General features: G+C 48.7%; 1 protein-coding gene across 3 annotated transcripts in view; it reads right to left on the bottom strand.

The window, feature by feature from the left end:
- GBF1 (golgi brefeldin A resistant guanine nucleotide exchange factor 1) overlaps window positions 1-15863 on the bottom strand; it is a 1570387-nt gene that overhangs the window by 832731 nt on the left and 721793 nt on the right. For all 3 annotated transcript variants that reach the window (XM_069240539.1, XM_069240538.1, XM_069240540.1), the window contains one exon: window positions 6849-6937. In XM_069240539.1, the coding sequence (XP_069096640.1) occupies window positions 6849-6937 (89 nt within the window). The remainder of the gene's footprint in view (window positions 1-6848; window positions 6938-15863) is intronic.

Below are 15863 nucleotides of genomic sequence, written 5' to 3' on the forward strand. Positions count from 1 at the left end.
AAAACCCCTGCAGAGGAAGAACAGAAGACACCAACTGCTTTGGCCCCAGTCCTACCGGCCTGTCTCCTGCCTTCCAAAGAAACCTGCTCCAGCGACGCTTTCCAAAGGACCAGCGACCTCTGAATCCTCAGAGGACTGCCCTGCTTCAAGAAAGACAAGAAACTCCTGAGGACAGCGGCCCTGCTCCAAAAGAACTGCAACTTTGTTTCAAGGAGCAGACTTAAAGACCCCTGCAACTCCCCGCAAGAAGCGTGAGACTTGCAACACTGCACCCGGCGACCCCGACTCGACTGGTGGAGAACCAACACCTCAGGGAGGACCCTCCGGCGACTCCGAGACCGTGAGTAACCAAAGTTGTCCCCCCTGAACCCCCACAGCGACGCCTGCAGAGGGAATCCCGAGGCTCCCCCTGACCCCGACTGCCTGAACTCCATTTCCCGACGGCTGGAAAAGACCCTGCACCCACAGCCCCCAGCACCTAAAGGAACGGAACTCCTGTGCAGGAGTGACCCCCAGGAGGCCCTCTCCCTTGCCCAGGTGGTGGCTACCCCGAGGAGCCCCCCCCCCTTGCCTGCCTGCACCGCTGAAGAGATCCCTTGGTCTCTCATTGAAAACCATTGAAAACCCGACGCGTGTTTGCACACTGCACCCGGCCGCCCCCGCGCTGCTGAGGGTGTACTTTTTGTGCTGACTTGTGTCCCCCCCGGTGCCCTACAAAACCCCCCTGGTCTGCCCTCCGAAGACACGGGTACTTACCTGCTGGCAGACTGGAACCGGGGCACCCCCTTCTCTCCATTGAAGCCTATGTGTTTTGGGCACCTCTTTGACCTCTGCACCTAACCGGCCCTGAGCTGCTGTTGTGGTAACTCTGGGGTTGCTCTGAACCCCCAACGGTGGGCTACCTTGGACCCAAACTTGAGACTTGTAAGTGATTTACTTACCTGACAAAACTAACAAAAACTTACCTCCCCCAGGAACTGTGAAAATTGCACAGTGTCCACTTTTAAAACAGCTATTTGTGTTTTATATGAAAAGAATATATGCTACTGTAATTATTCAAAGTTCCTAAAGTACTTACCTGCAATACCTTTCAAATGAGATATTACATGTAGAATTTGAACCTGTGGTTCTTAAAATAAACTAAGAAAATATATTTTTCTATAACAAAACCTATTGGCTGGATTTGTCTCTGAGTGTGTGTTCCTCATTTATTGCCTGTGTGTATGTACAACAAATGCTTAACACTACTCCTTTGATAAGCCTACTGCTCGACCACACTACCACAAAATAGAGCATTAGTATTATCTCTTTTTGCCACTATCTTACCTCTAAGGGGAACCCTTGGACTCTGTGCATACTATTCCTTACTTTGAAATAGTGCATACAGAGCCAACTTCCTACACCTTGTCTCTGTTGTTACTCCAAAGGTTAGTACCTTGAATTGATAGTGCTTGCCTGCTATCACAAAACTTAAATACTTGCAGTGTGCTGGATGTATAGGAATGTGGAAGTAAGCATCTTTTAGGTCTAATGCTGTCATGTAATCTTGTTTTTGTAATAAAGGAATGAGGTTCTGTAAAGTGACCATGTGAAATGCGGACAGGATATACTGATTTAGAGGTCTGAGATTGAAAACTGGTCTGAGTACCATCCTTTTTTGGTATAAGGACGTACAGGGAATATACTCCTGTTCCTTGCTAACTGATGGGAACTGTAGGAAGTTGGCTCAGTATATACTTTTTCAAAGTAAGAAATAGTGTGCACAGAGTCCAAGGGTTCCCCTTAGAGGTAAGATAGTGGCAAAAAGAGAATTCTAATGCTCTATTTTGTGGTAGTGTGGTCGAGCAGTAGGCTTATCAGAGGGTAGTGTTAAGCATTTGTTGTACACACACAGGCAATAAATGAGGAACACACACTCAAAGACAAATTCCAGGCCAATAGGTTTTTATATAGAAAAATATCTTTCCTTAGTTTAAGAACCACAGGCTCAAGATTTACAAGTAATACTTCAAATGAAAGGTATTTCACTCAGGTATCTTAGGAACTTTGAATCATCACAATAGCATGTACGGTTTTGGCAAAAATGGCAATAAGCTATTTTAAAAGTGGACACTGCAAAAATCAACAGTTCCTGTGGGAGATAAGTAAATGTTAAGTTCACAGGTAAGTAAAACACTTACAGGGTTCAAAGTAGGGTCCAAGATAGCCCACCGTTGGGGGTTCAAGGCAACCCCAAAGTTACCACACCAGCAGCTCAGGGCTTGTCAAGTGCAGAGGTCAAAAGTGGTGCCCAAAACACATGGACTTCAATGGAAATAGGGGTGCCCCGGTTCCAGTCTGCCAGCAGGTAAGTACCCGCGTCCTCGGAGGGCATACTAGGGGGGTTTTGTAGGGCACCGGGGGGGACACAAGCAGGCACAGAAAGTACACCCTCGGTGGCACCGGGGCGGCCTGGTGCAGAGTGCAAACAGGCGTCGGGTTTTTGATTGGTATCAATGGGGAGACCTGGGGGTCTCTTCAACGATGCAGGCAGGCACAGCGGGGGCTCCTCGGGGTAGCCACCACCTGGGCTAGGCAGAGGGTCGCCCCTGCACTGGAGTTCGGTTCCTGCAGGTCCAGGGTGCTGCGGGTGCAGTGCTGGTTCCAAGCGTCGGGTTTCTTGTTACAGGCAGTCATGGTCAGGGGGAGCCTCTGGATTTCCTCTGCGGGCGTCGCAGTGGGGGCTCAGGGGGTCAACTGTGGCTACTCACGGGCTTGCAGTTGCCGGGGAGTCCTCCCTGTAGTGTTAGTTTTCTGCAGGTCGAGCCAGGGGCATCGGGTGCAGAGTGGAAAGTCTCACGCTTCCGGCGGGAAACGTGTGGTCTTTTAAAGTTGCTTCTTTGTTGCAGAAGGTTGCAGTCTGTTGAACAGGGCCGCTGTTCTCAGGAGTTTCTTGGTCCTTTAGATGCAGGGTAGTCCTCTGAGGCTTCAGCGGTCGCTGGACCCTGCTGGATGCGTTGCTGTTGCAGTTTTCTTCAAAGTAGGGAGACAGGCCTGTGGGGCTGGGGCGAAATCAGTTGTCGTATCCGTCTTCACTGCAGGGCTTCAGGTTAGCAGTCCTTCTTCTTCTTTCGTTTGCAGGAATCTATCTTCCTCGGTTCTGGGAGCCCCTAAATACTGAATTTAGGAGTGTGTTTAGGTCTGGGAGGGCAGTAGCAAATGACTACTGTCCTTGAGGGTGGCTACACCCTCTTTTTGCCTCCTCCCTGTGGGGAGGGGGGCACATCCCTAATCCTATTGGGGGAATCCTCCTTCTACAAGATGGAGGATTTCTAAAAGTAAGAGTCACCTCAGGACACCTTAGGGGCTGTCCTGACTGGGGGGGTGACTCCTGGTTTTTCTCATTATCTCCTCCAGCCTTGCCGCCAAAAGTGGGGGCAGTGGCCAGAGGGGCGGGCATCTCCACTAGCTGGGATGCCCTGTGGCGCTGTAACAAAGGGGGCGAGCCTTTGAGGCTCACCGCCAGGTGTTACAGTTACTGCAGGGGGAGATGAGAAGCACCTCCACCCAGTACAGGCTTTGTTCCTGGCCACAGAGTGACAAAGGCACTCTCACCATGTGGCCAGCAACATGTCTGGTGTGTGGAAGGCTGGCAGAAACTAGTCAGCCCACACTGGAAGTAAGGTATGTTTTCAGGGGGCATCTCTAAGATGCCCTCTGGGTGTATTTTACAATAAAGTGCACACTGGCATCGTTGTGCATTTATTGTGCTGAGAAGTTTGATACCAAACTTCCCAGTTTTCAGTGTGGCCCATTATGGTGCTGTGGAGTTCGTGTTTGACAGACTCCCAGACCATATACTCTTATGGCTACCATGCACTTACAATGTCTAAGGTTTTGCTTAGACACTGTAGGGGCATAGTGCTCATGCACATATGCCCTCACCTGTGGTATAGTGCACCCTGCCTTAGGGCTGTAAGGCCTGCTAGAGGGGTGACTTACCTATGCCACAGGCAGTGTGAGGTTGGCATGGCACTCTGAGGGGAGTGCCATGTCGACTTAGTCATTTTCTCCCCACCAGCACACACAAGGTGTGAAGCAGTGTGTATGTGCTGAGTGAGGGGTCCCTAGGGTGGCATAAGACATGCTTGTGCCCTTAGAGACCTTCCCTGGCATCAGGGCCCCTGGTACCAGTTACAAGGGACTTACGTGAGTGCCAGGGTTGTGCCAATTGTGGAGACAAAGGTGCAGTTTAGGGAAAGAACACAGGTGCTGGGGCCTGGTTAGCAGGGTCCCAGCACACTTTCAAATTATAACTTAGCATCAGAAAAGGCAAAAAGTTAGGGGGTGACCATGCCAAGGAGGCATTTCCTCACAGGAACCATTTCTATTCCATCTTTGAGTAGAAGAGATTCTACGTGTAGTTTTAACAGGGCAATGTGTTCGAGAGAAAGCCTATGTGAACGGGGTGAAATGTTTGGTGGAGTGGAAATGAGTTCTAGGCAATAACCATTGCGGATAATAGACAATACCCACTGATCTGTTGTAATTTGTTTCCAGGGAGGATAAAAATGTTACAGTCTTCCTCCCACAGGAGATGTATGCTGTTTGGGAGTGCAGGGAAAGTCACTGCTTTGATGAGGTGAAGGCACCTCTTGTGCCTGGGGATTTACACCTGGATCTGAAATTGCGTGCTCTATAAGAGCCCCCGAAAGATCCACTGGGATAATATTTTTGTCCCTGTTTTTTGTTGGCACATAGAGGCCTCTGAAGTTTGTGGCTTAAAACCTCCTCTAAATTGAGGTTTGCGAAATGAGCCCCAAAAAGGTGTTGTATAAAAGGCTCCCAAGGCCTTTGCTGTCTCAGAGTCCTTTTTAAATTTATCAGTGGGTTTGTCCACCTCCAGTCCAAAGAGTTGCTGCTTAATAAAAGGCATGTTAAGGACCACTAGTTGCATAGCTAAAGGGACTTGGGAACTCGCGATGCACCACTGATTTGCAACCTGAGTTGCCACCCTTTTGCTCGCTGCATTGAATTTGTGGCTTTCTTTATCGGGGAGAGGAGCATCCCCTGTGGGGTGGAGATGGTCTTGTAGGATACAAATCAGGATCATTGGGTGGGATTGGGTCAGAGCCATACATGTCTCATGGATCTATGTTATAAATACTATCACCCATATAGTCCGGATGTGAAGAAGCATGCTATTGTGTGGGTGAAGCCGTGGTGGTGGAGTATGAGGTGGTAAAGAGGAAAGGATAAGGGCGAATGTGGTGGAGAAAGCTGAATAGTCTTTGGCTTTTCCTTATGTGTAAGTATTTTCGCCGGTGAAGGACCAGCATCCAAACTCTCCTGGAATGCTCATTTCCTCTTTGTAATTGGAGGAGGAGAGGCAATAATCTTTCCAGTCTCTTTCTAGATTTGAATCCTCCTTTGTTTTTGGTCCATGACCTCAAGCATGGGTCTAACGTTTGTCTCATTTCCCTTCTGTTATGAAGATGAAGTCTGTTTTATGCCTCCTAATGAATGCTCTGAAATTTTTGTGGCAGTATGCTTCATACGGGCCGAAAAAGTGGACTCAGCAGTAGGGGAATGTGTATTCAGCTCCGAAGATGGGCTCCGATGTTTCGGCTACATAAAGGAGCGTGGCTGTTTCAGCTCCGATGATGTATGAAGCCGACTTGGTTCCGAGGTGGAAGCCTCCATCTTTCGAATTGATGCAGAAACAGGCGTGGCAGTCTGTTGCTGGGAGTGAGTCTTGGCCTTTTTCGGCGCTAAACCCGAGGGTTGGTCGACAATTTGATGTATTCGGGTCAAACCATGGCTAGCAAGCAGTGGTATACCCAAGGCCTTCTGTGATTTTTTTGTTTGTTGGGAAGGGGCTGATGTACTCATGTACTGCGCCGCAGGGAGCACTTGGCTGTCCTCCTCTGAATCTCGGTCGGAGTAAGAGTCGCAAATGGAGACTGCAATCTGTGCCTGTTCCTCTCCAAAGATGTCAGACGTCTGCTATATGGACTTGGACACTATCTCCAACTGCCTTGCTCTTCGATCTTGTAAGGGCTTCTTCGATCAAAAAGACCAACATGCCTTGCTTGTCTCTTCTTGATGGTCTGGAGAAAGGCAGAGGTTACACACCGAATGCTGGTAGGCGTAGGGGAACTTGGCGTGGCACAGAGGACAGAATCTGAATGGAGTCCGATCCATGAGCCTGTGCATTAAGTATCAAAGCCATAACCGAAATCAGGAAAACACAGGGGCTAACCATGTCAAAAAGGGTGCTTGGGTGGGAGAGACTACCGATAAGATGGTTTAGGACACCAGTGCCTAATATAGGAAACTCAACATTAATATACTGGTGTTGGATTCACTCATCATAAATTGCTATTATAATGACCAGCCTCTTCCTCAGTGGACAAACAGAAGGCCAAAAGGTTCTGGAAGGTCTGCCCTGGCTTATATGATATAAAAAAATTAAAGGTAAAAATATCTAGTATATGATTTTAATTAGCTGATCCCCTTTTAAATAACTATTTGTAATTACTTCACCTAAAACAAAAAAGAGCAAACAGGTATTGTAGTAATAACCATGATATGCAGAGAGCAGTGCATTGATTTCTTTTACTCTAGAGTTATAACTGGTTGTCAATAGTAGGCAATCCAGTTCAGTAATTCCTCTACAACCATGTTCTCTTTAACGCAGGCAACGTAATTTCAGACAATTCATTTGTAATGTTTTAGTATACTATACTGTAATGGAAGTTAAATCTAAACACTCATAATTAACAATTATTAAAATAAGGAGCTGACTTTATAGAAAAACAAATATTAAAACAGATCTCAATAATAGACCCTGGCAGAGATTTTTTTACCTTTTTTTTGTTTTTAATGTTGCACAGTTCCTGGGTGGTTGGTAAAAAGCTTGAGAAACGTAGTGGTGTTTTTGGCATACTCTCCTCAGCTACGAATTAATAAATGAGGATAAAGAAATGTTAATGCTGAACTGCATGCATTTAATACGTTGTAACAGACCAAAAACAGAAAAAGTTACTTACCTTTGGTAACACACTATCAGGTGGATACTCTAACTGCAGATTACTCACCTTGTGAATATTCCCGAGGTGTCAGACTGGATACAGAAACTTTAAAGCAGTACTCCAATATCACTAGGTGGCATCAACGTCAGGAAAAGCCAACCATAAGGGCTACATGTGCGCACTGACAGTAGTTGCTTTCTTAGACTGTCCACGCCCTCAGCTGCAGACCCAATAGGCGGGCTGGCATAACCAGTGTTCACATCTCTAGATTGGGCCCTGGAAAGACTCCAGTTAACAGAGCAGGGTGGCAGGCGAGTAGGTGAGGAATATGAAGTTAAATTATCCACTAGAATAATCATGATCAAATTTAAGTAACTTGTTCTGATGGATACTTCTGACCACTGATTCTTCACCTTTAAAATAGATACTAAAGCCATATCTTCTCAGGTGGTACACCTGTGAACTGCTTAGATCAAGTTGGCAAAATGCTCCTTTTGACAGACCCGACCGTCTGGCTGTAGTGCTTTGTGAATATATGTATCTCTGCCCATGTAGCCACCTGACAAAAGTCAAGGGCAGATACTACCAGTAGTGGCAGCAGCTTCAACTCTGATGAAATGAGAGCAAAAGCCTTCTAAAAACTGCTTCTTCAATAGTGTATAATATTATTGGATGTCTAAATGACGGCTCCCGTGAGCCTCTTGCAGACGAGCACTGGCGATGCACCTGTGCGCCTAATGAGTGATACAAAAAACTGTGAAGACGTTTGGCGGCATTTCAAGCGACCCCTTCAGTTACATACGCTCTCTGCTGTTGACGGCTGAAAGCCAGAAACACGTGTCCAGAGATACGGCACTCGCTGCACCTACCTTAGGTGAAAGACTTTCTACAGCGATACAGCACTTGCTGCACCTACTTAGGGTGAATAATTTTTTGAAAAATTCTCACTATTTATATTTAAATGACCGCATTTACCATGATGCCTGGGGGCTATTTTCCGCTTGAATCCAAGGCAGTGTGCTCACATTTTCTTTTTGGATGTCTAAATGACGACTCCCGTGAGCCTCTTGCTGACGAGCAATGGCGATGCACCTGTGCGCCTACCGAGTGGTACAAAAACCTCTTAAGACGTTTGGCGGCATTTCAAGCGACCCCTTCAGTTACATACGCTCTCTGCTGATGACGGGCGAAAGCCAGAAACACGTGTCCAGAGATACGGCACTTGCTGCACCTACTTAGGGTGAATAATTTTTTGAAAAATTCTCACTATTTATATTTAAATGACTGCATTTACCATGATGCCTGGGGGCTATTTTCCGCTCGTCTTTTATTTTTTTACCCCAGAGAATCCCACAAAGAGCTGATTGTCCACCCAATGGTATCTGGGGCCTTGTGTTGGCCACACCATGAAGCCTCTCTCCCACCTAAAAGGGATGAGGTAGAGCAAAGAAAGTCAAAGGGTAATAGCCTGCTATGCATGAAACCGAATGATTACTTTCAGTAGAAAAACAGCTCAGGCCATCAACACCAACTTAACAAGCAAAGAATGTTGTACATTGACAGAAAGAGCTTGCAGCTCACTCACATGCCTAGCTGAGGTTATAGCGATGAGAAAAAAAATGTTCAATGTGAGAAGCCATAATGAGCATATGTGCTGCATGTATGAAGTTGGCTCTGTATATACATGTAAAATGCATAATGATTGGTTCTTCCATGACACTGCGCTTCTGGCGTGGGAAGTTGTGGAAAAGAACTGACGTACGCGCCCCGAGACGGCGTCTGTATAGACAACCGTGACGTCATAGACGGCTCCAACGACGCTGACGACGCACGTGGAGCTGGTTGACGCACGCAGATCCGAACGATGCCGCCCGATGGCGTGCACGCAGGGTACCGCTCAGAAATAACTCCGGATTCGAAGCGGACGCCAGGGAATTCTAAGGTAAGGAATCTGCAGATAGATAGAGTCTCTACCAGATACCTCGTTATCGAAGGTAAAGTAACTTGGCCTTTAGTGGCAATATGATAGCATTATTCTTATGCTTCACTCTCATCGTCACCATTTTAATCTTATGTTGTGTCGTTCTGGTTATTGCAGCCCACGCTTTGCTATCCAAAATGCAGTCCTTTTATTAAACCAGTCTTTAAAACTTATACTGCTTCTATTGGCATTTATATATGAGACCGAATTGTGAATGAGAGAACCGGACGCGACCTGAGTGACCACGACTTCCCTGAGAAGTATATGTCATGCGCTCGGCTGCCCAATCATCTCTACCTTTCGGGAGAGATGAGGCACTGCTAGTTAGCCGGAGCAAAACCCGGATTTGGAGCGACAGTTGTCACCCACTGTGGGTCAGACTCAGTCTCCCACACTGTGGATGATCTTGCTGCCCAAAATCCAGTAGTCTCATTAGAATAATGAGAGCCTATGCGACAGAGTGACCCCCAGGCGACCCTCTACCTTGCCCAGGTGGTGGCTGTCCCGAAAAGCCCCCCCCTGTACCTGCCTGCCCCGCTAGAGTGACCCCTGTGTCCCTCCATTGTTTTCTACCTAAAACCCGACGCCTGTAGGCACACTGCACCCAGCCGCCCCTGTGCTGCTGAGGGTGTACTTTCTGTGCTGATTTATGTCCCCCCCGGTGCCCTACAAAACCCTCCTGGTCTTCCCTCCAAAGTCGCGGGTACTTACCTGCTGGCAGACTGGAACCGGGGTACCCCCTTCTCCATTGAAGCCTTTGCGTTTTGGGCACCACTTTGACCTCTGCACCTGACCGGCCCTGAGCTGCTGGTGTGGTAACTTTGGGGTTGCCCTGAACCCCTAACGGTGGGCTACTTAGGACCCAACTTTGAACCCTGTAGGTGTTTACTTACCTGCAAAAACTAACCAAAACTTATCTCCCCCAGGAACTGTTGAAAATTGCAGTGTCTAGTTTTAAAATAGCTTATTGCTATTTTTGCTAAAACTGTACATGATAGTGTTGATTCAAAGTTCCTATGATACCTGAGTGAAATACCTTTCATTTGAAGTATTACTTGTAAATCCTGAACCTGTGGTTCTTAAAATAAACTAAGAAAATATATTTTTCTATATAAAAACCTATTGGCCTGGAATTGTCTTTTGAGAGTGTGTTCCTCATTTATCGCCTGTGTGTGTACAACAAATGCTTAACATTACCCTCTGATAAGCCTACTGCTCGACCACACTACCACAAAATAGAGCATTAGAATTATTTCTTTTTGCCACTATCTTACCCCTAAGGGTAACCCTTGGACTCTGTGCATGCTATTTCTTACTTTGAAATAGTACATACAGAGCCAACTTCCTACAACTAACCACCACTGCAGATCTTTTGCAGTTCCCTCCGAGATCTGAACCACGTCGGTAAGATTTCTCTGATGCTGTGCCCATTGGAACTTCAGGTCCCACTGCAGAGCCCTCATGCGCCATCTGGCATGCTTGACCAACAGGATGCAGGAAGCCATGAGTCCCAGCAGCCTCAGAGTCTGTCTCACCGAGATCCAGGATAGAGGCCGAAACATCGCAATCATAACCTGAATATCCTAAACCTGCTGATCGGGAGGATAAGCCCGATACTGCACTGTGGCCAGCACAGCTCAGATGAAAGTGAGCTTCTGAGAGGGAGTCAGGTGTGACTTCGGCACATTTATGGTGAACCCCAGCGAATGCAAGAGGTCTGCCGTCGCCTGGAGGTGGGTGACGAGAGCCTGGGGCGTAGGAGCCTTCAACAGCCAATCGTCTAGGTAGGGGAAGACTGAGATCCCTGACCTGCGCAAATAAGCTGCCACCACTGCCATCACCTTTGTGAACACCCGAGGTGCACTGGTGAGACCGAAAGGAAGCACTGTAAACTTGAAGTGCTCATGGCCCACCTTGAACCGCAGGTAACGCCTGTGGGCTGGCAAGATAGGAATATGGAAATATGCATCCTGCAAATCCAATGCTACCATCCAGTCTCCTTGTTCTAGGGCAGACAAAACCTGAGCAAGAGTGAGCATCTTGAATTTCACCTTCTTGAGGAAGAGATTGATGTCCCTTAAATCCAAGATAGGGCGAAGGCCTTTTTTCTTTTTGGGAATCAGAAAGTAGCGGGAATAACAACCACTGACCTACTTCTGATATCGGGACTCTTTCTATGGCTCCCTTGCCCAAAAGAGCTATAACTTCCTCGCGGAGCAAAGCTAGATGGTCCTCCATCAGCCATTCCTTTGTCAGAGGGATAGAAGGAGGGAAAGACTGGAAGGGAAGGGAGTAGCCCTTCCGTATGATCTGCAGGACCCACTTGTCCGTGGTGATGGAAACCCAGTGAGGGAGATGAAAACGAATCCTCCCTCCAACTGGACCGACATGATCCCGCAGAACCACACTAGGAGAGCTTGGGCGCAGTGGAGGGGGGCTGTGTGGCGGCCGACCTCTGGCCAGACCCTCTGGGTCTGATGGTACCACGACCACGTCCTCTTCCGGGATGCTGTGAAGCCTGAGGACAGTGGCTAAACTGTGGCTGGCGTGGTACTACACCCCTTCCGAAGCCTCGAAAGGGGCGAAAGACAGACTGCTGTCGTGCCGGCGCTGAAAGGCCCAAGGATCTGGCCGTGGCTCAAGAATCCTTGAACCTCTCAAGCGCGGAGTCTGCCTTTTCGCCAAAAAAGGCGAGAGCCATCAAAGGGCATGTCCATCAAGCTAGACTGGACATCCCCTGAAAATCTAGTAGAATGTAGCCAAGCGTGGCGACGTAGGGCCACTGACAATGAAATCGCTCTGCCCAGCGAGTCGGTCGTGTCCAAGCCACACCGGAACGTAAACTTGGCTGCATCTCTCCCATCCTTGACAGCCTGGGTGAGTGTCCCGTACGCCCTCCGGGACATGGGGCAGCACTTGCACCACCGTATCCCCTAAAGTATGGGAATAACGGCCCAATATGCAAGAGGTGTTTACGGACATCAATGCCAGGCTGGTGGAAGAAAACATCTTCTTCCCAAGCTGATCCAGCCTCTTTGATTCCCTATCCGGGGGAGCGGAAGGGAAGGCACCACGGGAAGTAGAGGCTTGGACAACCAAGCTCTCAGGAGTGGGGTGTCGAGTCAGGAAACTAGGGTCACTGGGAGCGGGTCTATGGCGGCAGCCCACCGTCCTATTCACAGGAGCCCCTGTGCTGGGTTTGGACCACGTACCCAGAAGGACGTCTGTAAGAGCCTCATTGAAGGGCAACAACAGCTCCGATGTTGACACCCCCGGCTGAAGCACTTTTGTCAGGATATTCGTCCTGACTGGCACCATAGGCAAATCTAGGTCCAAGACCTCAGCTGCCCTATGCACCACCAAAGCGAAAGAAGCACCCTCCTCCGTAGCCACATTAGGAGGAGAGAGCATACCAGTATCTGGAGACGTGTCCAGTCCACTGACCTCCCCTAGATCCTCATACCAGTCATGTTGCAATCCAGATTCTAAAGGGTCCTCAGACCCCTCCCATTCCTCTCCTGCGTCTTGCTGTTCCAAATAATGCTCAGACAATGATCTGGGCCGAATTGGCTCAGTCGAAGTTGGAGTTGACGTCGCACGATGTCGCTCCGGATCATCCAGCATCCGGCGTTGAATCCAAAGGGGCCCCTGCTGACCCCACGGGGCCCGAAGACCCACCTGAGGATGTAGCCCACTCAAAAGCGAGACGTATGGCCTCGTAGAATTCTTTTATCTGAGCGGGGGTCGATGCAGTCCCTGGAAAGGGGGGAAGGCGCGAAGTCGACCCTGGCGACGGCTCCGCAGAACCGCGCTCGGAACGTCTGCGATCCCTAGACGCCTCATCGGCCAACGGGCGTGGTGAAGACGAAGTCCGCTTGGACTTCTTCTTCTTCTTCTTGTGCCTCTTACCTTCGGAAGACCTCGAATGCAAGGAAGAAGACTTGGGGCTCCGGGAGCGGTGCCACGACCTCCTCCTACTGCGGGACCGTGACCTCCACGGAGTCGCGCAGACCGAAGACGAATGCCGGCCCGCAAGAAACTTAAGGGATCTCTCCCTCAAGGCCTTCGGCCCCATGGCCCGACAGTCGGAGCACGAGGTGGAATTGTGGTCCTTCTCTAGCCACCAAAGACAAACTTGGTGCGGAGCCGTCACCGACATGATGCGATGACACGCACCACACGGCTTGAATCCTGTCTTTCTCGAAGACATGACTCCAAACAGTCAAAAAAGCGTCGACAAACCGTCGAAGCAGGGTAGCTCTTTCCAAAACTGCGCTTAACCGGCACGGAAGGAAAAGAACTGACGTACGCGCGCCGAGACGGCCTCTATATAGACAACCGTGACGTCATAGACGGCTCCAACGACGCTGACCACGCACGCGGAGCTGGTCGATGCACGCGGATCTGAACTACGCTGCCCAACGGCGCGCGCGCAGGGTACTGCTCAGAAAAAACTCTGAATTCGAAGCGGACGCCAGGGAATTCTAAGGTAAGGAAGCTGCAGCTAGAAGTCTCTATCAGATGTCTATGGACTATTTTCTATCTGCATCATAATTTGAGCACTGCATGTTAAGCTCTAATCCTGCCTTTCAGGTTTCCCCCGGAGGACATCAACCCTCATACCTGAGCAAAGGCCTGTAGTCTGCGTTAGCATCTGCAGCGAAGCATTCAGCAATTAGCATACAGTTGTGGTTCCCTGGCTGGAATCTCCCTCTTAACGTGTAATGGGACTAGGAAGTGTTTTTATAATAACACAGCTGATGTTCTAAGAAAATGTCCCTACATAAGGATGTGTATTTTCTATGAATGTTGGAGACTAAACTTCTACCATGTTCACCAGCAATGTACCAAACTGTAGCCTTGACTGAAGCATAGAGTGATCAAGAATGTGTTGTTTGAGAACACAGTGCTGGGCTAAATAAAACAGTTAGATAGAAGAAATTAAAACAAGACTGTAAAACTGGTTATTGTAAAAATAACAATGGAAAGCTGAATAAAATATATCTAGGTCAAGGTGCACAGTTGCCCAATGTATTGAACTAACGTGCATGGAGCTATAACTAAAATGGCTACACAACACCCTCCCATTGTCGGTAGAAAGTGGTTCAAGCCAAAACTAAAATTTCTCAACCTAAGATATATATAAAACCCTACTCCATTTTGACAAGTTAAAAGGACACACAAGCACTCTACTTGGCAATTTAAAACATGAGTACGTGGCTTATAACCGAATTCAATGAAAATGTCAATTTAGAGTCATGGAAAGTAGGAGATCTTCCACTTCGGCAGATGACAGAACTGGAAAGTCCACACCAAAAATGATTGAGGAGCAAGTGTGTTCCATAGCTCCAGTATCAACCAAGGCAGCATCCCGTGGAGTGCCCATTGATGAGTTGATGGCAACTTCCTCCACGAAGGGTAACTCAATTAGCTTCACGTAGCAAACGCAGCCTCAGTGCGCATGTCTGGTAATGAACCCTCAGCGAGAACATCAACAGATCAGCATCTATTGCTGGGGGGCGCTGCTGTGAAAGACAAACTTCCAGTGCATGTTCAAAAGAGCACCAAAGGCACCGGAACACGGGCTGCACACAATACAAAACCAGTCTGAATGACAAAGACCAGTCACACTCCAAATGCTCCAGGAGTGCTGCTCCAAAATGCTGCATCATACGTTCACAACACAGCTGTGCTGATGGCTGCGCCGTCATTTGCTCTTGTTGCAGCGGGACATCCATTGCGCATAAACAATAGCAACAGCAGGATGCCAGCTAATAAAGCCAAAGTGCAAAACCTTAGACATTGTAAGTGCAGGGTAGCCATAAGAGTATATGGTCTGGGAGTTTGTCAAACACGAACTCCACAGCTCCATAATGGCTACACTGAAAACTGGGAAGTTTGGTGTGAAACTTCTCAGCACAATAAATGCACACTGATGCCAGTATGCAATTTATTGTAAAATACACCCAGAAGGCATCTTAGAGATGCCCCCTGAATACCTACCCGACTTCTAGTGTAGGCTGACCAGTTCCTGCCAGCCTGCCACACACCAGACATTTTGCTGGCCACATGGGGAGAGTGCCTTTGTCACTCTGTGGCCAGGAACAAAGCCTGTACTGGGTGGAGGTGCTTCTCACCTCTCCCTGCAGGAACTGTAACACCTGACGGTGAGCCTCAAATGCTCACCCCGTTTGTTCCAGCACCCCAGGGCATCCCAGCTAGTGGAGATGCCCGCCCCTCTGGAAACTGCCCCCACTTTTGGCGGCAAGGCTGGAGGAGCTAATGAGAAAAACAAGGAGGAGTCACCCACCAGTCAGGACAGCCCCTAAGGTGTCCTGAGCTGAGGTGACCCCTGCCTTGAGAAATCCTCCATCTTGAGTTTGGAGTATTCCCCAAATAGGATTAGGGATGTGCCCTCCTCCCCACAGGGAGGAGGCACAAAGAGGAAGTAGCCACCCTCAAGGACAGTAGCCATTGGCTACTGCTCTCCCAGACCTAAACACACCCCTGAATTCAGTATTTAGGGGCACCCCAGATCCCAGGAAATCAGATTCCTGCAACCTGAGCAAACAAGGACTGCTGACCTACAAGCCTGCAGAGAAGGAGGAAGACGACAACTTATTTGGCCCCAGCACTACCGGCCTCTCTCCAACTTCGAAAACCTGCTCCAGCGACGCATCAAACAGGGACCAGCGACCTCTGAAGCCTCAGAGGACTGCCCTGGACTACAGGACCAAGAAAACACCCATGAACAGCAGCCCTGTTCAAAACCAGCTACTTCTTTACAACAAAGAAGCAACTTTGAAAGACTGCACGTTTCCCGCTGGAAGCGTGAGACTCTACACTCTGCACCCGACGCCCCCGGCTCT

Source organism: Pleurodeles waltl, chromosome 6 (assembly GCF_031143425.1).
Source record: "Pleurodeles waltl isolate 20211129_DDA chromosome 6, aPleWal1.hap1.20221129, whole genome shotgun sequence".
Classification (NCBI taxonomy): Eukaryota; Metazoa; Chordata; class Amphibia; order Caudata; family Salamandridae; genus Pleurodeles; species Pleurodeles waltl.